This window comes from Henckelia pumila, chromosome 4, assembly GCF_033568475.1.
Source record: "Henckelia pumila isolate YLH828 chromosome 4, ASM3356847v2, whole genome shotgun sequence".
Taxonomy (NCBI): domain Eukaryota; kingdom Viridiplantae; phylum Streptophyta; class Magnoliopsida; order Lamiales; family Gesneriaceae; genus Henckelia; species Henckelia pumila.
Genome location: NC_133123.1, coordinates 141,211,604 through 141,238,292, shown reverse-complemented (window position 1 = coordinate 141,238,292; position 26,689 = coordinate 141,211,604). Strand labels below are relative to the sequence as shown.

The following is a 26,689-nucleotide window of genomic DNA, read 5'->3' as shown; positions in this document are numbered from 1 at the left end:
GAGAAATTTATTTTGCCCACCAATAAAATATATATTTCATAATCGGACATTGATATATGTGGCACCCGAATGAGGTCAATTGACCGAGTGGTATATTTGATCCGAAATATTTATTTATATTATATTTATCAATGACTATTATATTTAAATATATACTTTGATATAATAGATTAGCCAGAAAGAAAGTTGTGTTTAAATTTTAAGATAGAACGTGAATTTGAAATTTTCTTTTTCTTTTTATTTTTTCTTTTTCTTTCCTTTTTATTATTATTATTTTTTTAAAAGTGATTAGTGAGAAGGAAAAGTCTTGAATGCCACGAATGAAATGACTGCGGCCGGAATATTAGCGTCTTATTTGAATGCCACGGATAGCACTCCAAATTATCGGCATGCCTAATTAAAAGGCAATGAATGAATAATGGTAACTATCTCGTCTATATCCAATGTAATAATTGATCATATTCGTTATGCTTATAACTCAATAAGTAAACTAATATTCCAAAAAGTACTCAATCAATATTCCAGTTAAACTAATCGACATTTGGTCAAATACGTGAGCGATCGTCTTGCCTGGATCTCCAACGATTCACGTCTCCATGCATTTGGTGCTTGTGAATATCGTGTATATTTAGATATTATTTGTAACTTTAAAAATAAATTATTATAAATTTTTTCTTAACAAATTTGTAAAAAACGAATGTTTGTTTTTGTCAAATGAACTTTTGTATTCAATGAGAATAATTAATGACTTTTTTTGCATCTAAAAGTCTAGTGGTATTCACTCACGACTTTTATATACTCTATAGAAATCTAGTGGTATTCAAAATAGACTTTTTTAGAGTTTTAGAAGTCAAGTGATATTCAAACTCGACTTTTAAAAACTTTACAAAAGTCTAGTGTTATTCAAAATGTCAATGAACTTTTAATAACTTTATGAAAATCATGAACATACAAATTAAACGTTAATGCTCAAAATACAACTATATATATATATATTATATATTTATTATTTATTTATCTTCATGTATTTTTTCGTTCTTTTCCTAATATCAAAATAAAAAATATTATTCAAAAATTTGAAAATTTTGAACTATTTTGTGCTTTTTAATTTATGATTTATATCAATAATTATAATATTTAATGATAATAATATATGATTTAAAAAATTATAACATGATTTAATTCAAATATTTGAATAGCCGGATAACATATATGATAAAAAATAAAAATTGACAAATAAATTTTTATGATATAATTGATAAAATAATTTATAAGTTATCATATTTTTTTAAAAAAAAAATTAACTTTATACAACCACAAATTTTTTAGTTTTTTATTTTGTTACATTAATATATGTATATATATATATATACATTTAAAATAAATAAAATTCATTTTCATCAATAAATTTTAAAAAATATTTCAAATAAAGTTATTATTTATGTCAAATAATTATTACTTCAAAGAAAAAAAAATGAAAAATAATAAGAAATATTAAAGATACAAATTCATGTAATTTTATTAAAAATTTACAAATCTCTATAAAAGTCCTGCGAAAATTCTACAAAGAATGCATGAAAATTTGTTTGTAAATCCGTGATATTTTATGAAAGTCAATAAAAATTCATCAACTTCACAAAAGTCTATCATTTTAAAAAATCACTGAAAATGATTAAAACTGTAAGACCCGAAAATATTGAATTATTAATTATGGGATTTGAGACTTAAATTCAATATTATGGGCTAATATTAATTTGAGAAGTTATGAAAATGATATATTTAATTTCCGAGCTGAAAATATTTAATTTGAGAATTTACGGATTTTGAGAATTAAATTTCGAGAATTCTTAAATTAAAAGAATAAATATTCGATTTGAATATTTATGGGATTTAAGATTAAATTTCATGTTTCGGGAATTAACGAAGATCAATTTTGAAGATTTAACCTGATCAGGGAGTGATTTGCAATTATCGACGTTGCAAGGGCTAAAGTGCAAAAGGCCGGATTATTTAATTAATTCGAATTTATTTAATTTTAATCTGAGTATATTTAATTTGGGAAAATTTAGAGTTTTGATTTAAATTCTAATATTATTAAATTATTTTGGATTGAAATTGAATTAAAACGAAGGCCGAGGACTGAATTGCAATTACTGAAGATTTGAGGGACTAAATTGCAATTTGTGTATACATATCCGATTTTAGTCTATTAATCAGCAGAATACGTGCTTGAGCGAGAAGGAGTTCAGAAATGGAACAGGGGAGTTCGAATTCATTCCATTTTTGTTGCTTCGATGATTTTCAAAATGCCGTAACTTTTGCGTCGTTCGTCCGATTTCAATTCCGAAAGATGTTTTGGAATCCTTGCGATGCGTACTTCGACTTTATGTAAGTTTCTGAGTACTTTAAGTATGTTTTGTAGAACGAAATTGGCAGAGATCAGTACATGAGCATATGATCTTGTTCTTGACGTGTTGTCTTGTTTATATTCGAAACCGGATTGAAGATTTAGTTTTGAATGAATCGTATGGATTCTCCAGCATGTATTATCAAAATTTTAGCTGCTGGTATGTGGTTATTTGTCTGGTTTATGATCACATATGCTGATATGAGATTGAATTCGAAGTCGATATTTCGTCGGTTACCGATTTTCAGTCGTTATGCCGTCGATTGATGTTTTGAAACCGTTGTTGATAGTCTATGATTGAGCCAATGATCTGAAGATCATATACTGATTTTGTTAGAAGATTATCTTTACATTTCAAACATGTTATGAGCTCAATCAACTCAAGAGATCGAATTTTGAACCGAGGAAGTTTGCTTACGGTTTTGGATGAGTTGTTTGATAATAGATGGATGTTTTGATAGCTGATAATTGAACCGAGATGTTCATTGAAATGTTGCTGATGTTGTAGCATCTTTATTCTTCAATTTCAGATTATTGTGAAGTCTTATTGACTCGAGAACGGGACTTCGTTGAAGGAAGAAGAAGTGAGGTTTGAAATGATTTATTGAAGATGTGCTGATGATTTCGACTCGATTCTGAAAGGAATGAATTGAACAAAGATTGATGTGCATGTTTTGAGGTTGAAGAATTCAGAACAGACGAAAAATACGAAGGTAAAAGTGTACTACTATTTGATTGGGAATACAACTCGAGATGGTTTGTATCGAGTTCCCCTAAATCACATACTTGTTTGCTTAATTGCTCTTATGTGCTTTCATATGAGTTGTTGAATAAGTTTTTGATGTTATGAATGCCTTGATGATGATATATGTTGCATTCATCTTGAAGACTTATTCCTTGATTTTGAAATGAACGGAAACGTTCGAATAGACGATTTGAGGAATCGTATATGTATGGCCTGGGTGGTTGTTTTAGCCTAGCGTCTGATTTGCATATATGATTGCTTCAAAGTCTAGAGAAGAAAGATAAGTAACCCCACCTCGAGCGGGAGAGTCGGTGGATTAGTTATGATATCTACTTCTCGGGATTCCAACCGAAGAATGAAGAGATGAACCTTGTTTTTTTTAAAACATGCATTGTATTAATTTTATATCATGATCTTGATATATGTTTGATATGCATGTTTAGTTGCTTTTACTGGGAAATATATTTCTCACCGGAGTTATCCGGCTATTGTTATGTTGTATGTGTCATGGCAATAGGAGGAAATGGAGCAGAACAGAGGCAATCTTGAAGAACAAGGGTTGAAGAGATATAGCGTGATGATCCGAGTTAGATGGTTGAGTGAGCTGTCATGATGTAGAGTTGAGCTTTAAACATAATCTTGTTATAGCTACTTGTTTCACAACTTGTAGATGATCTAGTTGTTATCTTGTTGTTGTATTTAGGATTTGATAGATGTTTAAATCCTTTGAAACAACATGGTGTAGCTTGATCTTGAATGAATAACATTGCTTCTTGCATGATTATGAGCCCTCATGGTTATGTTTTAAGGCTTTGTTATGATTCATTTCTATTAATGAGATCATGTTAGAATGCATGATAGCTTATGATATTGAAAAAGGCTTTGCATGAACTTTTATTAGATGATAATTGCATGATAGAACCTATTTGACAGCAGCTGAGCCCCTTCGTTTTGTTTCTGGTGCGGTGGCATGCGCACGGGCGAGCTACTGCTCGCGCGCGCGCAAGCCAGCCCATGGAGCCTCGGGCTCGTTGAACTGCGCCCGCGCGAGGGGTGATGCCCGCGCGTGCGCAGGGCAATCCATTTAAATTTTTTTTTTTTTTTACTCTTTTGTTTAGACATTGTTTCTTGTCTAAAATTGGACATTTGATTAAATGAGAGATTAGAACTCGGGTCGTCACAACAGGTGGTATCAGAGCGTAAGTTCTTGGACTGAGATAGAAGCTGAGCGGGGTAGATTGAGTCACATGCATGTATTGTATTGCATGATTATGCATTACTTGATTTGATAATTCGATGATTTGATAAATTGCATGTGAGCATGATCTATATTTGAAATTCAATTGCCTGATTTACTGATTTGTAAATTCTTGAAATTTTTACCGTTTTGTTATAAGATTTTTCTCGGGTGATGTAAGCACCCATAATTGAATAGAACAGTGTTCTTTGGGTGACGTAAGCACCCCAGACTGACAGAATCATATGGCCAGACTGAACAGAATGTTATGGTCAGATTGAACAGAACAGAACGGTATTGCTCAGCTGAACGAAGTATCTCTGAATGAACAGAACAGAATATCAGCAAATGAATAGATGATGTTGTAGGTAACAGTTGGCTTGAAGAACTTGACTAGTTGTTCAAATACCGGAATGATTCAGATGAATATCGGATCAGATTGATTGAATACCAACTTCGAAACCTAGCAACCAGCTGGTGGATTTTGATAAAGAAATGATAAGAAGGCAGAGGTATGTTGATTGTTGGTAAGTGCTTAGAACAGCATTTTGGTTATAGTTCTTTGCCACAACAGATAGAAATGATGAGAAAGAAAAATATACCCTGTAGAAGTTGAATATGTTGACTTTGAGGAATGCCTTAGTAGAATTTTCAAGTCTATTATAATTTTTTGAATTGTAGATGATGAAAAGCTCAAGATTGAGTGAATTATTTAATGGTTTGAATCCGCAGATTTTGTCTAATAAATGTTGACGACTGAAACATTTTGTTTAAAGACATAGCCTTGTCTAGGAGAATTGAAGCTGAATGATGAGTTAGGAGAATGAAATTGTAGACATGAAAGAGTATGTGAGATACTCACAACTCTATCTACAATTTTTATTTTAGAACAGATATGAGGTGAATGATATGAAAATAAATCTCTAACTCTAGCGAATCGAGATGGATTAGTCTGATTCTGAATGCAGAGTATATTAGAAATTATTACACTCTTTATGGAGGAAGATATCTGAACAAACAGTGTAAGGACAAGTCAGACAGATGTGCTAAAATTTATTCAATGAATAAATTCCAGAAGTATACAGAGGATCAGAATGAAATTGCACTTGAGAATGAAATTTCAGGTAACAGATTTATTTTGTTTTGGCCTGTTTATTATTGGTGCAATAGATATATGATAGCTGAAAGCTTATTATATGATTACCTCTGTATCAGAAAAGAGATTTTGTGAATTGAACTGAAGAATAGAACTATTGCCTCGATGAACTGAAACTGAACATGATATTGTTCATGTGAGAATTTATCTAAGTACTGATTAGTGATAGTTGCAGATTATTGAATCAATGGATTTTGTGAATTAACCAATCAGTATGATGATCAGAAGCGATAAAATTAGATCAACAAGAACATAGTGTGCATATGAATATAATGATATGATATAGAATCTCGAATTAAGATTCTGTGATTTTGGTTTGATATTTGATGTTTGATTACAGACATATTCCGAAATCAGTATATTCGATGCACGAGATATGTTCACGATCTAAATTAGCATTGATAAGTACGCTACTGAATAGAGATTACAGATATGTTCCAGTAAGATTTTTTGACTTTAGTTTAAGTTGTAAACTGGAATTCAATAAGGAATTGATGAATTTATGAATTACCGACTTATTGAGATTATGAATTATATATATTAATCTTGAGGTTTAGAAGATAAATGATGATATGACAATTGGTTACAGATGAGTCTTTTCTTTGAATATGCTGAATCGATTACATCAACTGGAGATATAATTCTTGAATGATTTAATATTGATTGGCTCTCATGGCATATTGCTTTCATTTAGAGCCTGTGTTGATTTACTCATTCTGAGTTATGTGATGCAAGTGAGTTGTTTTCACTTTGCAGAGTTTGTTATCCAGAAGATTCGATTTTGGATGACCTTGATTGAGGGATTTTCTCAATCTTGATTTATTTCTTTTGATTTTGAGAATTATTGATCATTTGATAATATCTCAGCGTATTTAAGATTGTGACTCGTAACTGATAGAAGAATTTGAATATGATCCATGATTTTTGGGTTAGATGATATGATTTGTCGGTATTTGGAGATAGGAATAAGGAATAAACTAGGCATCCAATGAATTGATTTCAGATTTTTGTGTATTCTGGTTTGAATATTCAGACGAATATATCACCAATCAGAATGATTTTTCTATTGGAAATACGGCAGAATTATTCAGAAGATGAAAACAACACAGAAAGTAAACTGAAGTGATTAGAATTCAGTACAGAATGCCAGATTGAGATATGAATTGAAGCCTTAGATCCGAATGAATGAATTATATTATGATTGATTATTTGATTGTGCCTGATATTTTCGAAAAGAGATATCCGAATTTGAAGAATTGCACAACAATGAATTCGATATTCATTTGATAATTGTTTTATCTTTTGATAAAGCAAATAGAAGTAACAGAATTAGTACGTTTTTGAAGTTAAACGTACAGAGAATTTCTGATGAAGTTGAAAATCGTTGATCCGATGAGTTCAATGTTAGTTTGGAAACTTCAAACATTGAAACGAGATTATAATTTGAAAGAATATTTTGCAAAACTACCGTGATGAAACAGTATTGATGAGGTAAACAGGTGGTAGTTATGAACAGTATGATGGATGTTACTGTATACGACGATCTGTCTGTATGAACAAGTCATTGAATTGTGATTAGATTCATTGTAAAATGAACAGTAAGCCAGGAAATAATGTTTCAGATTGAAACATTGGGTTTACTATTAAATTTCAATACAGATGATCCGATGACTTTGAGTACTTTTTGAGGTAAAGGTACAGTATTTTATCCTTGAATTGGAAGAATAATCAGAGAAGATGAATCGAATTTGTGAGAATGAACTTTTTATCTGATATGATACCGATTATCAACAGTTTTGAATACTTTGAAATCTGTGACTACAACATATTATACTCTGATTAATTGATAGTCCGAATAGACTAATCAGAATTTGGTAGAATACTCTGTATGAGATGTGACGAACAGCTATCTATTCAGATCTGTGAAGAAGATAGAGATATGATGAAAGTACAGGAATGATTAAAATCTATTGTCCGAATTAAGACTTTAGATTTATTTGACAGAATGTGGCATCGATTGATTGACTGATGTTCTGAGAGTTGAATTCGATTGATGGATTATCTGAGTCGATTTTCCAAATATTGAGGATATTCTCAGAACTTTAATACCTGATTTGGTATTATTTGATTTGATATGTTGCCACTTGAGGATTATAATTCCTGTAATAGCTATTGAGCCGATTTTGAGATAATGATATGATATTGAAAAGAACTCCGATTTTTTTTGTGTTGTAATGATATTACCGAGGTATATGACATCAGATCAGACATGATTTGTCGATATCCGATCGGAGTTGATTCGAAATACACAACGAATTTGACGATGAATCTGTATGAAATGAAAATGGAAAAGAAGAACCAGAATTAGTAATTGAATGATAGATATAACTTTGGAAGCTGAAACGGATTAGTTAAGCGACAAAGTTATTCTTGAAACATCATTCAATTCAGAATAGAGAAAAAGCAGAATTTCATTTACAGATTCAGAATATGAGGTTGAATACTAAACTTGAAGCAACGAAATGAATGATAGTGTAGACTTGATATGTTCTATACAGAACATTGAATGATATTCAGAAAGAAACAAGTCGACACAAAGACTGAACCTCATTGAATAAGATATCAGATGGACTTAACGATGGGAAAAGATTTATTCTTTTCAGCTTGATACAATGATTCTGAATTGTTTCATGTATCTAAAGTAAGGAAGTATTGATAGATTCCTTCTGTGGACTTAAATCAAACAAGAGGACTAATGAAAAAATTCTGAGATAAGTCGAATATTCGACAGATTCTTGATTTAGAATAGAAACAACTCAGAGAGAATTCTTTTCAGTATTTGAGTACAACTGATGATTGAAGTGAGAATAACTTCAGATAATCATTCAGTCTATCAGACTTGATAGTTGACTTGACTACGATTTCGAGGACGAAATCATTTCTTAGAGGGGAGGAATTGTAAGACCCGAAAATATTGAATTATTAATTATGGAATTTGAGACTTAAATTCCATATTATGGGCTAATATTAATTTGAGAAGTTATGAAAATGATAGATTTAATTTTCGAGCTGAAAATATTTAATTTGAGAATTCACGGATTTTGAGAATTAAATTCCGAGAATTCTTAAATTAAAAGAATAAATATTCGATTTGAATATTTATGGGATTTAAGATTAAATTTCATGTTTCGGGAATTAACGAAGATCAATTTTGAAGATTTAACCTGATCAGGGAGTGATTTGCAATTATCGACGTTGCAAGGGCTAAAGTGCAAAAGGCCGGATTATTTAATTAATTCGAATTTATTTAATTTTAATCCGAGTATATTTAATTTGGGAATATTTAGAGTTTTGATTTAAATTCTAATATTCTTAAATTATTTTGGATTGAAATTGAATTAAAACGAAGGCCGAGGACTGAATTGCAATTACTGAAGATTTGAGGGACTAAGTTGCAATTTGTGTATACATATCCGATCTTAGTCTATTAATCAGCAGAATACGTGCTTGAGCGAGAAGGAGTTCAGAAATGGAACAGGGGAGTTCGAATTCATTCCATTTTTGTTGCTTCGATGATTTTCAAAATGCCGTAACTTTTGCGTCGTTCATCCGATTTCAATTCCGAAAGATGTTTTGGAATCCTTGCGATGAGTACTTCGACTTTATGTAAGTTTCTGAGTACTTTAAGTATGTTTTGTAGAACAAAATTGGCAGAGATCAGTACATGAGCATATGATCTTGTTCTTGACGTGTTGTCTTGTTTATATTCGAAACCGGATTGAAGATTTAGTTTTGAATGAATCGTATGGATTCTCCAGCATGTATTATCGAAATTTTAGCTGCTGGTATGTGGTTATTTGTCTGGTTTATGATCACATATGCTGATATGAGATTGAATTCGAAGTCGATATTTCGTCGGTTACCGATTTTCAGTCGTTATGCCGTCGATTGATGTTTTGAAACCGTTGTTGATAGTCTATGATTGAGCCAATGATCTGAAGATCATATACTGATTTTAGAAGATAATCTTTACATTTCAAACATGTTATGAGCTCAATCAACTCAAGAGATCGAATTTTGAACCGAGGAAGTTTGCTTACGGTTTTGGATGAGTTGTTTGATAATAGATGGATGTTTTGATAGCTGATAATTGAACCGAGATGTTCATTGAAATGTTGCTGATGTTGTAGCATCTTTATTCTTCAATTTCAGATTATTGTGAAGTCTTATTGACTCGAGAACGGGACTTCGTTGAAGGAAGAAGAAGTGAGGTTTGAAATGATTTGATTGAAGATGTGCTGATGATTTCGACTCGATTCTGAAAGGAATGAATTGAACAAAGATTGATGTGCATGTTTTGAGGTTGAAGAATTCAGAACATGCGAAAAATACGAAGGTAAAAGTGTACTACTATTTGATTGGGAATACAACTTGAGATGGTTTGTATCGAGTTCCCCTAAATCACATACTTGTTTGCTTAATTGCTCTTATGTGCTTTCATACGAGTTGTTGAATAAGTTTTTGATGTTATGAATGCCTTGATGATGATATATGTTGCATTCATCTTGAAGACTTATTCCTTGATTTTGAAATGAACGGAAACGTTCGAATAGACGATTTGAGGAATCGTATATGTATGGCCTGGGTGGTTGTTTTAGCCTAGCGTCTGATTTGTATATATGATTGCTTCAAAGTCTAGAGAAGAAAGATAAGTAACCCCACCTCGAGCGGGAGAGTCGGTAGATTAGTTATGATATCTACTTCTCGGGATCCCAACCGACGAATGAAGAGATGAACCTTGTTTTTTTTTTAAAACATGCATTGTATTACTTTTATATCATGATCTTGATATATGTTTGATATGCATGTTTAGTTGCTTTTACTGGGAAATATATTTCTCACCGGAGTTATCCGGCTATTGTTATGTTGTATGTGTCATGGCAATAGGAGGGAATGGAGCAGAACAGAGGCAATCTTGAAGAACAAGGGTTGAAGAGATATAGCGTGATGATCCGAGTTAGATGGTTGAGTGAGCTGTCATGATGTAGAGTTGAGCTTTAAACATAATCTTGTTATAGCTACTTGTTTCACAACTTGTAGATGATCTAGTTGTTATCTTGTTGTTGTATTTAGGATTTGATAGATGTTTAAATCCTTTGAAACAACATGGTGTAGCTTGATCTTGAATGAATAACATTGCTTCTTGCATGATTATGAGCCCTTATGGTTATGTTTTAAGGCTTTGTTATGATTCATTTCTATTAATGAGATCATGTTAGAATGCATGATAGCTTATGATATTGAAAAAGGCTTTGCATGAACTTTTATTAGATGATAATTGCATGATAGAACCTATTTGACAGCAGCTGAGCCCCTTCGTTTTGTTTCTGGTGCGGTGGCATGCGCACGGGCGAGCTACTGCTCGCGCGCGCGCAAGCCAGCCCATGGAGCCTCGGGCTCGTTGAACTGCGCCCGCGCGAGGGGTGATGCCCGCGCGTGCGCAGGGCAATCCATTTAAAAAATTTTTTTTTTTTACTCTTTTGTTTAGACATTGTTTCTTGTCTAAAATTGGACATTTGATTAAATGAGAGATTAGAACTCGGGTCGTCACAAAAACTCTAAATTAAAATACACCCTCTAAATTAGTACCCTAAGATATATATTTAATAATAAATCATGTCACATATACATCACAAAAATTAATAATTGTTCAACTTAGATATGATATTATCCTAAATATAGCTTGTCATTACATTTGATAAAATAAAATAAAACCTATATTATATATCGTGAGTTGTGTATAAATAGGCTAACCCGAGACGAAACATAGCACCAAGTAATTAATTACATAGCACAATTAAGAACTTCTTGAGATCAAAAAACAAAAAAAAGCAAGAAGATGGGCGAGAGGAGCAAGATTCTGATCATCGGAGGAACAGGGTCCATAGGCAAATTCGTATTGGAAGCAAGTGTCAAATCCGACCACCCCACGTTTGCTTTGTTCAGAGAGAGCACCATTTCTGATCCTGTTAAAGGCAAAATCGTGGAGGGTTTCAAGAACTCTGGTGTCACCATTCTTATTGTACGCACATTTTTTTGTTTAATATACTTTGATTCATTCCGATCCCTCAAAAGATTGCTTCTTTTATGCTTTGTTTTTTTAATGATATGCAGGGTGATTTGAACGATCACGAGAGCTTGGTGAAGGCTATAAAGCAAGTGGATGTGGTCATATATATATATATATATATATATATATATATATATATATATATATATATATGAGGCTAATTGCATCCACACCCCCTGTGAAAAGTCTAAAAGACATAAAACTTCTTAAGAAATATTAATAGGCTAATGCATCCCTCAGTTTTTTAAAATGTAGCACATTTCACCTCTATGTTATACAAATTCAGGCACATTTATACCCTCTCATAGGGATTTTTATGCTAATTTTTTTAAAATATAGGGTCTAACATGCTATTAATTTTACACATGGTGTTTTATGCCTTTTAGACTTTTAACAGAGGATGTTAATGTAATTAGCCCATATATATGTCAATCATGCATGATGTCTTGTGCATGTGGTGTAAGTTTGTTTGACTCTTAAATTTCATGCTCCGATTCAATCCATTTCTAAATCCAAATTATCATTTTTGTTGTATGTATAGAGATTCTTGCCTTCGGAATTTGGGATAGCTTAATGGCAAAAAGCTTCATCATGTATTAGTCTGTCAGCGTTCGATTCTACCGGCTTCCATTTCTAATTTTCTTTTGCTTTTTTCCCTTTTATTCTCTCTTATGTTTTCCGTTTTCCTCCTCTCTCACACAAACTCTTGTTTGAATTTTATTTTATTTTTTCCTTCTTATTCTATCTTTAATTTTCCATTTTCCTTATCTCTCACCCATCCGTAATTTATTTTCCTATCATTTCCCTCTTCTTCTTTATCTAAATTATTATTATTTTTAAATTAATGATAAATTTGTTTTTATTGAAATTTTTAAAATTTATTCTCTAAAATTATATAAAATAAAATGACATTATAATAACAAATAAAATGGAAAAATATATCATATTAATCGAAAAAACAACTCCAAATATCTTAAATATTTGTATATTTATTGATATATTTAAAATTTATCATCTAAAATTACACACTCTATTTGTTTCATATATAATCACTTTTTCATTTTTTTTTCCAAAATATATAGACTTCTACGATAATTAATAATATTTTCCACTTTTTTTTTTTTATGAATACGCTCATATTTAATTGAGATTTTCATTAAATATATAGATTACTTTCAATAAATTTTTACACTATATAAATATTCATTAAATAATAATAAACTTTAAAATTTATTTACCAATTTACATTTCCAAAATAATTGTTAATATGTGTGAAAAATAAGTAAGTATTTATATATATATATATGTGTGAGACAAATTGAGTATAAAATAAAATTATATATATATATATATATATATATATATATATATATATACTTGAAAAAAGACATATATATATTTTGAAAATAAAACAATAAAATATTTCAAATAAATTAAAGAGAATGAGAAACAATATAGATCTAGGATCTTGGTTTTAGAGAGTCATTCTCAGACATATATATTAACAAATTAAACTAGGTTTCATAGCAAAATGGAGAACGATTTTCTCTTTGATGCTTTGATGATATGTATTGAAAGAAAAATTGCTAAAATTTTTTCTATTGATATTATAATCGAAAACTTTAAAAAATTCTAATGAACGTCGAATTTTTTTAACGTACAAATATTTTGTTTGAAACATGTAGCTGATGCTTAATTAGCTGAATATAACTGATACTGTAATTTTTATTTTATTTTTTATTCTTATGCCTAGCTTGTAGGCGGCCCCCCCAAAACCGAATTTCTGGATCCGCCCCTGACCGCGATCGAGCTGTTGAGCTGAAGGAATACCTTACACCTATGTGACTTCCTTTTATTTCGCGGGCTATTCGCTTTCCACGCTAATTCAACCAGGCGCTACTGCTCCTCCCAGAGACAAAGTTATTATCTTAGGAGATGGTAACGTTAAAGGTATCATATTTTAAATTTGGGAAAATTGCATATATCACCCTTGTGAAATTCCGTGTTAGCTAATAACCCACTGTGAAATTTTTTTAAGCTAATAACCCCTGTGATTCTAGATTTGTAGCATACACACCCTTTTCAGCTAAAAAATGACGAAAATACCCCTACCTACATAAAATAAATGATAAATTAAATAGTTCATAAAAGTCAAAGGCATTTTCGTTATTTTTTTAGCTAGAAGGGGTGTGTATGCTACAAATCTAGAATCACAGGGGGTTATTAGCTTATAAATTTTTCACAGAGGGTTATTAGCTAACACGGAATTTCACAAGGGTGATATATGCAATTTAGCCTTTAAATTTTTCACATGAATTTTATTAAAACAATACGTACGTACATGAATCAATTACGTACATCTATGCATGTACTATATATTAATCTTTCTTCTTCGTATTAATTTGTCCCCGCTTTGCATGCAGTTGTCTTCAATGACGAGCACGATATTGGGACATGTACGATCAAAGCAGTGGATGATCCGAGAACACTGAACAAGATTCTGTACATCAAGCCATCCAAGAATACATATTCATTCAACGATCTTGTTTCGTTATGGGAGAAGATCATCGGTAAAACACTGGAGAAAGAGTATCTTCACGAAGAGCAAATCTTGAAACAAATTGCAGAAGCTCCAAACTATATAAGCAAATTCTTGCTCGTGCTCAACCACTCCATTTTTGTGAATGGGGTCATGCAAACGAGATCGATCCCACATTCGGGGTCGAGGCCTCGGAGCTTTATCCAGAGGTTGAATACAAAACTGTGGAAGAGTATCTTCGTCCGGGTTTAATTCAACCTACCAGTAGAATGAAAGTATTTCCTTAACAAGAGATCCAACGATCCATGGACCATGATTTCTTATTTCAATCCTATAATATTAATTATACATATGTGTTGAGACATGGATAGATCTTTTGATGAATAATTTGAATATTACCTATCGTAAAATCATCAGTTTGTTTAAGGATATTTAAATCTTGTTACAATTTGTTGTTATATAGTATGTGTCTATGTGATGCATGCTTCTATGTTATTGTTGTGTGTATTAATTATTAATTAAATAATGTGTAAAATAAATGTGTGTGATGCATTTGATATGATGTAAAAGTCTTGTTTGTTCAGAATAAAAAAAACGTGTTACTGCGTATTTATCTGTTTTTATTTAATTTCCGTTTTCATTATAAATCTTTACCAATTAACCAACAAACAAAGCTACTACTTGCTACAAATAACTTCTTATTGCTTAAAATTTTAATTATTACAAAAACATATTATTAAGTATTACTCATACTAATAAATATGCTTAAAGTTATAATTTAGTGATATTTTAAAATGCACTCAAATGCAAATAAAAAATCTATAAAGAAGACGATTTTTTTAATAGAAATAAAAATTACTAATATTGAATAAGAAAGACAACATTTCTTCTTAAAAAAAAAAAAGAAAGACAACATTTCAATATAAAACAAATCTGCCTTATTTTTTTCAAAAATTAAGAATGCTGAATGGGATGTGATGTTATCATTTTAAATTTAAAAAATAAATATATTTATGGGAAACTTAAGATTCAATCATGAGTTCAAGAATCACTTAAGATTCAGTCTTAAAAATTTCGTGTGAACTCTTTTGTCCCACGTGTCTTTTCATTTATGAAAATTGACATAAAAGGTGAAATACATGGTATTAAAATATAATAATTGAGCAATAATAGATGATATAAAAATTAAGATCCTGAGTATAATATTTGAACAAATTTTTTAACATCAAAAGCTTAGTGTACACATATGTTTATGTATAAAATATTTATATTCAAAAACTTGATCATTATTAAGCTTAGGATACACACATGTTTATGTACAAAATATTTATATTAAAAAATTGGAAAAATTACTTTTTTAGTTTTGAATATTTGTTAATTTGCGATTTTGGTCCTCTATATTTTAAGAATTCAGTTTTAGTCTGCTATCTTTATTTTTTTGGCAATTTTAGTCTTTTTTCTGATGTAGCGCTAACGTGGAACAAATGCAGTGCTGATGTGGAGCTGATGTGTATAGCGCCACGTAAGCATTTTCGAATAAAAAAGACTGAAATTGACAAAAATCGAAACATGCAGGACTAAAACTGAAATATGAAAATATAAAGGATCGAAATCGCAAAATGACAAACATAAAGTACTAAAATTGCAGTTTTCCCTAAAAAATTTGATCATTATTAATCAATACATATATTATTATTTTGGGAATCACAAAATTGAATAATTTGTGTGCACTAATTTAAGAAATTTGAGTACAAAAATATTTAATTTATGTATTGATTTATATATCTATGACATCAATTGTTTCATTACAAAATCATAACACAAAAAAAAAAACTTTATACCAAAAAAACTTGTTTTTATACAATATTTGGAAAAAGTTAGTACTAAAATTTAATATATTAGTATATGATTTTTAATTTTTTATACTTATTTTTCACTTTGAAAAAAATTTGTGTCCAGGAAATATAAATAAACTTTTTATAAATTAGATTGTGCAGGAAAAAAAAATTATGACAAGAACTGAATCCTAATCAAACTTATAGCATGGAGATTTTTTTACCAATTAACTCTATATTTAATTTAACTCTAAAAAAATAGTAGAAAATGAAATGCAAACAACAATTCTAAAATCCCAAAATATCCCTTTTGATTTGTATTGAGTGTTTTTGCTGGCTGGTCGTCTAGCTCCTGCTCCATTCACTGTAACCCTCAACGCCAAAAAGGCAGCTGCAAAAAGAGTACATAGACGGGGGAAATCGAGATTCCGGTCATATTCTACGATCGAAGAATCAATATAGATCTCAATTGATGGGGAGTTTGGGGCGGGCAGTATATTCGCTTGGGCGCTGGATTCGAGAAACGGGTCAAGCCATCGATCGCCTGGGATGCCGCCTCCAGGGAAATTACTATCTCCAGGAGCAAGGTAAATCCCTTTTTATTATTTGGAATTATTTTTGGGGATAAACCCACATTTCGATTTCCTTTTAAATTTATGGATTGGGTTGGATGCCAATTTAGGAGATGCTGAACGTGTTTGTTTTGGTTCATGGGTTGCGTTGTAATTTGTTTATTTTTAGTTCTTTTGAGGTTTTTGGACGAGCTTTAGTATACTTCGAGTTTGGTAGAGAAAGGGAAATCTTGGAGACAATGAATTTTCCCTGATCTTTAGGAGGGAAAACACGAACTTAGTTTCAATCTGGAAATTCTCGGGTGTATAAGAAAATGGATACTTGGGGAAGTTGGAGTGGATTAATAGAGTTAAAATTTTGATATCAGAATTTGTATTTATTTTTTTGGTTAACAATTTTTTATTTACCCCAAATAATTAAATATTTAAGTTTCCGATTCCTCAAGGAAAGTTTTTGTAGCATATTATCATTTCAAACTCGGTGTTTTCTCATGATTTTGGTGTTCGTAGTATATTATGTTCATTGTTGTCCATCACTTCATATTCACCAAGGCTAAACTAATAGCTTTGCTAGGAAAATCCAGTAGGATTTTGTGGTGAAATATTTGTGAGGAGAAAAGTCCTTGTTGTTGAAATGTTGAGTGGCAAAAACCTGATCCACGGAGTCTTGATAATTAGAAAGAAGTATAGTAGATATCAAAATGGTGAGGTCCGGATCCCAGTATACTTCTTTCATATTTTGTGTTTTTTCCCAGCAACCTGAAATTTCTAAATTTTTTTGGCTATCTACGAGTCGTTCTTTTGAATTTGTGTTACTAAAACTGATGATATATGTTTCTCCTATATTTCAAATTATAACAATTGATTCGTAATCTTCTTTTCAGCTCCTTCAATGTTATATTGCTTTTTTACACCGATCATTTCATAGTTTCGTGTTTTCAGTGTCTAGGCATCGAACGTTGATGAACCTTTTTGAAAAATCTCCGGTAGTCGACAAGGATGCTTTTGTTGCCCCAAGTGCCTGTGTCATTGGTGACGTTCAAGTCGGACGAGGATCTTCTATATGGTATGGGTGTGTCCTTCGAGGTAGGTTTCACCATAGTGATACCTGTAAAGTGTAAAGTATTTTCTGCTGCACTGATAATCTGATATGGAAATCAATTACTAAAAAATGTGATTGTTAGATTTTGGCTTAAAAAAATTACTTTTGTGTGTTTCTTAAACCAAATTATGTGTTAGTTTATGCTTAGCTTAATTTAAATAAAAAAGCTAGTTATATGATGATTATAATTCTCCAAAAGTGATTCTAATAAAAAGGTTAATGTTAAAATCTCTCTAATAACTTATTTATCCAACACTACCCAACTTTAATTTTTAGATTTTCACATTTGTTTCTAAAAATTAACAACTTTTGATTTTTCATAACTTTTTTATAATCTAAAAATTGAATCGCATCTACAAAAGCATAATCTTTTGCAAAACACTGTCTAAGCTTCCTTGATTGGATTGACCTACTTTCATTTGATTTGATAAATAAGAATACAAATTGACTCTATGATTGGCTATGTTTTCTGATCTAGGTTTTTTACCTTGCTTTTGCCATATCTCGTGTTCTGGATGCGTGGGACCACCGTTTTCCTGAATTTTAATACTTCTACACTCACTAGAGAAATAGCTTTTTGTGGAACCAATAATTATAAAGGATTTACTTTGTGTCTTTGTCCACGTAAATCAACTTCCATCAAATCATTTTTTTTCTCGAGGAAGAAGCATTGTTCCAAACAATGTTGTTTTTCAGAGTGGGGTCGGATTGTATGTTAAATCTTTGAGAGGTCAATATTCTTCCTTATGCAGGAAAATTACTTATAGATTTGTTTTTACGAATTACGATAGCCGTGATTTAATGTCTGAACTCTGAATGTGGTTATTTGAATTCACTACATATTAAAATCTTGCAGCCCTAATTTTTCTCACTATTCAAAACTCAATATTTGTTTTTTTTTTGTGGTATCATATGATTATTTTACCTCTTTTCTGGACGCAGGGGATGTCAATGGCATCACTGTTGGGTCTGGAACTAACATACAGGACAACTCTCTTGTTCATGTGGCAAAATCTAACCTAAGTGGGAAGGTACTGCCCACCATTATCGGAGATAATGTCACCATTGGTGAGTGATCTCTTGCTTGTCATGTTGGAATTTTGTCGCAATTTTTTTAAATACAAGATACTAGCAATCACATAACGCACAGGTCACAGCGCTGTTATACATGGCTGCACAATCGAGGATGAGGCTTTTGTTGGTATGGGAGCTACCTTGCTTGATGGTGTGGTTGTGGAGAAACATGCCATGGTCGCTGCAGGATCTCTCGTGAGACAAGATACAAGGGTCCCTTTCGGGGAGGTATGTTTTTATGTGCCCTCAATTTTGTGTGACGAGACTCAAATTTTTCAGAGGTAAGCTTCAATCCCGTGTGTGTGTGTTTCGAGTGAATGATACTTGTTAGAATACACCTCAAAACCCTACCCGTGAGGGTCCTTGCTTTTTCCATTTTAAAAAATGTATATAGATCACGCTGAGGAAGATTATTATGCTTATTGGTGTCATTTTAGGTATGACTGAGATCTATATCAATATGGTGCTGCTTTATTTCAGGTGTGGGCTGGTAATCCGGCAAAATTTCTCAGGAAACTTACTGACGAAGAAGTAGCTTTCATTTCCCAATCAGCCACAAATTACATTAACCTTGCGAAGGTCCATGCTGCTGAAAATGCCAAGCCCTTTGAGGAAATCGAGTTAGAAAAAGCATTGCGCAAGAAATATGCTCGTCGCGATGAAGAGTATGACTCAATGCTTGGGGTGGTCCGCGAGACTCCACCAGAACTTGTTCTTCCAGATAACATACTGCCTGACAAGTCCCAGAAGGCTGTTCAATGAGATTTTTTTTTGTTTTCTGAGATAGTTTTGACCTCTAGTTTGCGCAGATTTTGTGTTAACAATTCACCACTTTTTACAAATAAAAGAGGATTTGCGTTGATTGAATGTATCCAATTTGTAATGGGAACCATGCTGCAACCTATATATGCATGACGACTCCTGTATTTGAGATACTATTTTTCTGAATCATATTTTTCCATGATACGTTATGGCACCGTTTCAATTCCTGTCCTAGGGCATTCTTAAAAAATCATTAGTTATGGACAAATTTAGCGACTGCTGTATATGAACATATTTATATCTTGCACATACTTAGCTCATAATAACTTCTAGTGTTTTTTTAACCAAAACAATCCAACACCAAATTTTGAATAAAAATAGCATGAAGTGAAACCAAACGCCATCAAACTATTCCGAAAAAAGGAAAAATTTTGAATATGGACTATGGTGCAAATTACAACAGATAGAACTCGAATGTTTGGTGAGGATGATGTCAATTAAGCTAAAAAAGAACGTAGTATCCTTTTGCTCCAGCACCTTCAGTCTTAAAAAAGGGATATTTTGTAAACATTTCACCATTTTATAACAAGAGAAGCAGTGATATTGAATAAAGTTATCAGATATCCATTGGAGCAGCGCCTTGGTCAGCAGGGGTAGCAGCCTCATCAGTTTGATCTGGAGCAGCAGCCTCGTCGGTAGGAGTGTCATCACCAACAACCTCAAATTCATTGATCAAGGATTGCACAGTTTCTTGATCCAGTAAATGGAACGCCTCCCCTACTCCCAATACAGCAATCGTGCATATCGAGCTTGTCATTTTCTCTCCTTGTATAGTTTCCCTCAACGCAAACAGTGCATCCTTGATCAGATTATCTCGTGATGATTCCATGAAACTCTCAAACTTCCGTTCTAAGTAAGTTTTTGCAGCCTGTGACCGAGATCCAATTGCAAATGCTTGATATTCAAAGTAATTGCCACTTGGACAGTTGTAATATAAATGCGCTCCAGATTCATCAAGACCACCAACCAGCAGACCAACACCATAGGGTCGCTTCCATGATCGCTGTGTGCAGACCTGCATTAGGGTTAACCAAAACAAAAGAGTAATTACTTTTAACAAGAGAATATAAGAAACTTCTGCAACTAAAGTAAAGATTGAAAAAAGGGGAGGGAAGCATCTTTCACATGTTAATTCACCTATTTTTACCAGATATATTTATGAAACACCAGAATTCTCCTTCAATTAAACATTTGACCAGAAGCAATGGTCGAAAGAATAAAAAAACAATGAGTGGATACAAGAAATCTACATCTCAATCTAATATGCAAAATGCAGCAGCAACTCATCAAGGAAAGGAACAGAGAAGTTCATAACCCACCATCATCAATAGCAACAGGTAACAAACAAGATATAGAATCCATCCATCAAGAAAGAGGTTAATGGGTCACTTTTACCCTTATTACTAATTGATATTTATCTTGGATTGACATTTGAGAAGCAGCTTGTTCTCAAAATTGGATGGTGGATTAAAAATATCATTTTTAGCCACCATTGTTATTTGTTCATAGCTAACTCAGCAGATTCAAGGATCGTATAGATCATACTTCAAGATAATAACCAATAAAACGCCAACTAACTTCTTATTTCCAATTGAAATAATCCTCAATCTTAGATTCCCCTAGGTACCAATTCGCAATCACAAATTAAAAGCCTACCAGTTCTCAAATAAAACCCTAACTCAAAATCGGCCAACCATTTTATATCAGGCACACAATAATCACCAAAATATCACTACATTTGGAGGAGCGCACGTTAGTAGCTTACTGAAACAAAAATCAAACCTGAGCCTTGTCAGCGAGCTGAACAACAAGACGCCCGACGGGGAGCTGCGACTCGTATGTGTAGGAATAATTGATACACTCATTGCGCATGTATCTGGAGAGGACGCGTCCGTCGGCGGTGAGCCCAGCAATGGCGACGCCGATGTGGTCGTCGACCTTGAATATCTTCTTCTGGTGAGAAGAAAGCTCGGAGCTGGCCTTATTAACGCACGCCAAGACCACGTGTGTCTTCGATCTCAGCCCTATCGCAGCCGACCCTTGCTTCACCGCCTCCATCGCATATTCAACTTGAAACAGCCGCCCCGCCGGCGCCCATGTCGTCACATCGGTGTCGTACTGGTTTCTGAACATGTTTGGATCGCGGATTCTGTGAATTGTACTGGTATGCGTATCTGTATCACTGATTGGATTTGGGTATTTCGTAGAAATGGAAGGGTTTTTGCTTGATTTTGTTTTACTTTGTCTTCAAGCCAAGAATTGCCAAGAAATGGATCTAGATTACGGGCCTAGTGAAGCCCCGATTGAAGGATACAATTCAAGGGACCGAGTTCCTTGCAGCCCATTCCATAGGCCCATACTCAAAACCCAAAAGATACAAAACCTCATTTATTATATTAAACATAATGAACCTATCCTTGCAAACAACAATTGATTTATAGCTTTATAGGAATAATTATTTTTGAAATTAAGATACTAAAACGAATTATTGTGTCGGAATTATTTATAAATATTTAATTATGAAAATGATGATGTAACTATAAAATATTTAAAATTTATTTAGTTAGTGTGTAAAGTTTTGAATTTTCCTAAGAAAACTTATGACATAATTTTGGGAAAATAAATTAATGTTGCTATTAACCGCTGGCCTCCACTAGTCCGACTAGTTTGGTGACGAAATCTTTGTTGAAACAAAGCACATTGAAACATAAATTGTGAAGAAGCAGCTTATGATCCAAATGCAATTGCACGAAAGATTTAATTTTACATGATCCATTCAAAACAACTAGATAAAGCAGGCAGCAGGAAACGTCTTCTTCTTCCTAAGGATCAACACCGGAGCCTAGATTTTATTATTTACAATGAAAATCTAATTATTCACCGAGGCAAACGGGTTCATATTCAAAGTTTCAGTCTGCAACCGCCGCAGGGGTTCGATTTATATGACTGTTCCATCTCTAATGGTGGAGTTCTTCAGTATGACTGTGATACCGGATCGAATGTAAAATCCTTCCTTTGCTCTATCTGCTTCTTCAACACCCTGATACGTCCAAGAATTCAGATATTTTTGCATTATTACAAGGCATTTCCAGTCCAATTCTCTCGGTGTAGGGCGAGTTATCGAGGCCTATATGTACTTTCAGAACTATGAGCAAGTTAGATGTAAGGATGTAAACAGAAACTTACATCTTTGTTTGTAATGATCACCTCCTTCCCAATCTTCGCATTTTTGTCGATTATACAATTCCTTCAAGAAAATTACACAAACCATTTCAGTACAAATGTCAACAATAGAATTAAATAAATAAAGAAAATGTTCAATTACCTGATTTTGGTATTACGTCCCACGCCGATTGGAACCTTGCCTTGTGCTAGAACAGCTGCAATCTCAGATTCTGTTTGATAATAGTCTGCACCCATCATCATGGTATCCTGAAATTTAACATGTTACATGCGCGATGATTTTGAAACTGGATATAAAAAAAAACTCATCCATTTTAAAGTTCAAACCTAACTATGTTTAGAACTAAAACCAAGTGATGTTAGAACATACAACAGATACAACTTACCTTGAGCTCAACACCATAGTCTAAGCGGGACCGTATGCCTACGATGGAATGCTCTACGCTACATTCCCGTAAAAAACAGCCATGCGAAATTATCGCGTCCACTATCTGCAAGAAAGTGAGTTCATAAGATATACCCTGACAAGATGGAAAGAGAACATTTGCCAAATACTACATCCATACCTTGCATTTTTCAACTTTAGTAGGTGGCAAGAATCTTGGAGACGTATAGAAAGGGGTTTTTGGATCATTGAAATCAAATTTTGGGGGCTGCAAAGAGAACATGGGCCACATTAAGCTTGTAACTCTATCTAGCCAGCATTAAAATGACTTTTATTTTCAGATTCAGTTGTCGTTGGTTTTTCAAGCTAAAGTGGAACAGTGGTTTGAAGAACGTTCTTGGGAAATGACATATAACCTGCTCTGTGAGTGCCAAGTTGGCATCGAAGAAGGATTTTATGGTTCCAATGTCTTCCCAGTAGTCGTTAAATAGAAACGCCTGACAAAAGGATGCATTGTTAGTGACTGCCAATTTGATGTCGAACTACAAAATGGTTCATGTCAGATCTCACCTGAACATTGTGATCCTTCACAGCAGAAGGAATAATTTCGGAGCCAAAGTCATTGCAGGAAGGATAATTCCATTTTAAAAGCTTTAGTAGAACGTCTGTCTTGAACACATAAACACCCATCGATGCAATGTAGGGAAATCTTTTAGCCTCTTGATGTGATAGTCCTAGACGAGAGGTGTCAACTTGCTGAAGATATTGTCAAATAGTGGAAAACATGTTAGAAAATGGCTGAAAGAAAGAAGTTACAAAATGCAACTCTAGAGCTTCTACTTCAACCACTTTTTGGGAATCGGGAAAAAAAAGAGGTGATTTTCAGTTGTTACATACGAACACAAAATAGACTCAGCTTTTCCAAAGCTTGCATGCTTAATGAAGTATTTTTAAAGTTAAAGCGATTTTGTATCCAATTTCAAACTCACAACATGTTAATGCGAAGAAAAGCAACTTCATCGTTAGTGACATAAATAATCAATCAGTTATTGAAGCCAAATCTGAGAGAAGGATGCTTAGAAGGATATTGAAGATTAGAAAATTAGGTTTCGTAGAGTGAACTGATTACCATTTCTTTCAGTGCAGAGCCCTTTGGTTTCTCAGCAAAGTGAACAATACGTCCCGTTTCATCAATTTTCATCAAACCAAAGTCTGATGCTCGGCTGCAATGACAAAAAGTACCAAGGCCTGAATATACGTCGATTTGAGGCCGAGCAAACTTTCCTTCAATGTCTGATAAATTATCGGCCTTTCATAGAGTCATAGTCGAAAGATAAATAAAGCACGTACCTATCATCCATGGGTACACACGACACTGTGATGTCTGCATTCGTATCTATATGTTTCTGCAAGTACATTGTTCATCAGAATACAAGTATTGATGTTTAAACAAGGATTACGTTTATTTGCGAGTCATCATAGTACCTGAATGAATTCCATGTAATCCATCCTGTATAGATGGTCTCCAGACAAAATCAAGATGTTCTCAACTTTCTTGTTTTTGGCATCCTACAATCAGCAAAGTTAGGAGAATTCTAAACATATCATCGAGAATATTTCGGAAACACACCTCAAAAACCCATATAAATTGTCGGACAGCATCTGCCGTTCCTTGAAACCATTTTTTTCCCGTCTCCCCGGGTGTCTGAGTGGCAGCTAGAACCTGATCCCACAACATAATTTGTCACAAAGTTACTATATGCTTTGGTCTTTTAAGTCACTATCAGCCACTGACAATGGCCTAACCTTTGAGTGTATCCCAATGGGATCGTGATCTAATTAGGCATCTTACCTCCACAAAACCATCTCCAAAATTTACACCATTTCCGAAATTGTACAACCGAGCAAGGTGTCGATTGAGGGAGAAAGAATTGAACTGAGTTAAAATGAAAATCTTTCTTATCCCACTGTTGATGCAGTTACTCATGGGAACATCAATTAGCCTATAACAACCACCAATTGGGACCTGCACAAAACAAAGCATTCTCACACGTTGTGATCCGACTTATTTTAACCGTGCTAAAATTTGATATCTGGCATCAACTATCCATTCCTATGGCGAATAAAATTTTCAATTTTTGTCTAAAATTGACCGCGTATCAGTAGTACAAAGGGCGACTGGACTAAAGTTTATCACTTGTATGTATAAAACTTGCAACATGGATTTACAGATGATATCAATAACAGCAAGCCCATTTATAAGTTTCGATCTTTTCTTACAGCAGGCTTAGATCTTCTGCTTGTAAGAGGAAAGAGGCGAGTACCAGCACCTCCGCCAAGAATGATGGAGGCAACAGAAGTTGGATCTGCCATTGGACGCTCTTCGACAAATGATGAAGATTCAAATGGCTGAAAATAACCAAATTTTAGTAGCAAAACAAATCTTGAAATTCAAACCTAATAAACATTCATTCGGCAAATAAAGTATAGTTCAATTAGTGCTCAAAATTTACCACCATTTCTTTGTTAATATCACGTGTCAGAACAGAGAATGCTATTCCAGAATTGGATTTTCTCGACCTTTTTCCACCAAAATTCTTCAAATTCTTTGTCCCAATTCCAAATTTTTTCCTTAAACTCTGTCCAACATTTCCTCCCAAAAACCCATTGTCTGCCTTGCTTAAACCCTCGTTGATTTGTGCTGGTAGCACCTTTGCTTTAACGGCAGCACAGCAGGCATAATCCATTGTTACTGAAATAACAGACTAAATTAATCAATTTAAATGTTAAACAAATAACAAAGAGGAATCCCATTAAGCTGGATAGAACTTTACTAGAATTGGACAGGAACCTGAAAAGCGCAACTATTTTTTTGCCAAAAGATCATGGATTCTAAAAGAGAACATAAAGCTTTGCACAAAATAACTCAAAAGACAATAGCACTTTTAATTTAAAATATATTATAAAAACTAACCCAAAAAAAAACTCCAGATCAGAAACCACCTGATCAAAACAAAAAGGGGATACACAAAAAACAGCAAACACAACAAGAAGGGATCAAAGAACCCATTCTGAAGCCAAAATTGAAGAACCAAGATTTGTACCAGAGGATCGAAAATCTGCAGCAAAAGCTCAATGCATGTGATTCAAGAAAGTGGGCAGGACGAGAAAAGGTGTGATTAACGTGATTTAACGAAAACGGGTCGTGAATGTAACGTTAACTTTTCACAATCGGTGAAAATAGGAGAAATATAAAATCATTTAAGAAAGAAAGATCTGATTTTTACGTTTTGAAATGTATGCAATCAAAGTTTACAAAGTGGACTGTGTATACAAGTGTTGAGAGAGTGACGGGAGTGAGTGATACATCAGCTCCAAATTCCCATAAAATGTTTGGGAACCACAAAAAGAGTAAAGATTGAACTTGTATTTAATAATTACTTTCTATGAGCCACAAGATTATTATATCGTTTTGACTCTGTGATACTGTACGATATTTTCT

At 33.1% G+C, this 26,689-nt stretch overlaps 3 protein-coding genes and 1 pseudogene across 8 annotated transcripts; 2 read left to right on the top strand and 2 right to left on the bottom strand.

The window, feature by feature from the left end:
• Positions 1 to 13,206: 13,206 nt before the first annotated feature.
• Positions 13,207 to 14,501, top strand: LOC140861911 (eugenol synthase 2-like; annotated as a pseudogene).
• Positions 14,502 to 16,367: 1,866 nt separating this feature from the next.
• Positions 16,368 to 19,763, top strand: LOC140864821 (gamma carbonic anhydrase 1, mitochondrial-like). The gene is made up of 5 exons (XM_073269207.1): positions 16,368 to 16,636; positions 17,564 to 17,707; positions 18,666 to 18,791; positions 18,874 to 19,025; positions 19,278 to 19,763. Exons 1-5 carry the CDS (start codon positions 16,522 to 16,524, stop codon positions 19,557 to 19,559), a joined length of 819 nt encoding a protein of 272 aa, XP_073125308.1. The 5' UTR covers positions 16,368 to 16,521; the 3' UTR covers positions 19,560 to 19,763.
• A 184-nt stretch (positions 19,764 to 19,947) lies between these two features.
• Positions 19,948 to 21,851, bottom strand: LOC140865277 (proteasome subunit alpha type-1-B-like). Its single transcript, XM_073269868.1, has 2 exons — positions 21,402 to 21,851; positions 19,948 to 20,634 (listed from the first exon to the last, which is right to left on the bottom strand). The coding sequence occupies exons 1-2, from the start codon at positions 21,750 to 21,752 to the stop codon at positions 20,176 to 20,178; spliced, it is 810 nt and encodes a 269-aa protein (XP_073125969.1). The 5' UTR covers positions 21,753 to 21,851; the 3' UTR covers positions 19,948 to 20,175.
• Positions 21,852 to 22,337: 486 nt separating this feature from the next.
• LOC140860336 (glucose-1-phosphate adenylyltransferase large subunit 2, chloroplastic/amyloplastic-like) lies at positions 22,338 to 26,599 on the bottom strand. 6 transcript variants are annotated; one of them, XM_073263304.1, is made up of 15 exons: positions 26,475 to 26,599; positions 25,701 to 25,939; positions 25,468 to 25,596; positions 25,040 to 25,213; positions 24,818 to 24,910; positions 24,673 to 24,756; positions 24,538 to 24,593; positions 24,317 to 24,410; positions 23,758 to 23,943; positions 23,604 to 23,684; positions 23,369 to 23,455; positions 23,189 to 23,293; positions 22,945 to 23,051; positions 22,806 to 22,866; positions 22,338 to 22,659 (listed from the first exon to the last, which is right to left on the bottom strand). In XM_073263304.1, exons 2-15 carry the CDS (start codon positions 25,932 to 25,934, stop codon positions 22,558 to 22,560), a joined length of 1,593 nt encoding a protein of 530 aa, XP_073119405.1. In that variant the 5' UTR covers positions 25,935 to 25,939; positions 26,475 to 26,599; the 3' UTR covers positions 22,338 to 22,557. The 6 variants fall into 6 exon arrangements, with proteins under 6 accessions (XP_073119405.1, XP_073119403.1, XP_073119408.1 ...); XM_073263302.1 differs by having other exon boundaries at positions 26,292 to 26,589; XM_073263307.1 differs by having other exon boundaries at positions 25,704 to 25,939; positions 26,292 to 26,589.
• Between the last annotated feature and the right edge of the window lie 90 nt (positions 26,600 to 26,689).

Bases quoted from the DNA above. Each gene is read 5' to 3' on its own strand.
- LOC140865277 (XM_073269868.1), bottom strand. From the start codon at position 21,752: ATGTTCAGAAACCAGTACGACACCGATGTGACGACATGGGCGCCGGCG. The intron at 20,635-21,401 runs GTTTGATTTTTG...ACCCTAATGCAG, and splicing joins AGCTCGCTGACAAGGCTCAG to GTCTGCACACAGCGATCATG.
- LOC140860336 (XM_073263304.1), bottom strand. From the start codon at position 25,934: ATGGATTATGCCTGCTGTGCTGCCGTTAAAGCAAAGGTGCTACCAGCA. The intron at 25,214-25,467 runs GTAAGAAAAGAT...TGTTTTGTGCAG, and splicing joins GCAGAAGATCTAAGCCTGCT to GTCCCAATTGGTGGTTGTTA. The intron at 24,757-24,817 runs GTGTGTTTCCGA...TGCTGATTGTAG, and splicing joins AATTTATATGGGTTTTTGAG to GATGCCAAAAACAAGAAAGT.
- LOC140864821 (XM_073269207.1), top strand. From the start codon at position 16,522: ATGGGGAGTTTGGGGCGGGCAGTATATTCGCTTGGGCGCTGGATTCGA. The intron at 17,708-18,665 runs GTAGGTTTCACC...TTCTGGACGCAG, and splicing joins GTATGGGTGTGTCCTTCGAG to GGGATGTCAATGGCATCACT. The intron at 19,026-19,277 runs GTATGTTTTTAT...GCTTTATTTCAG, and splicing joins CAAGGGTCCCTTTCGGGGAG to GTGTGGGCTGGTAATCCGGC.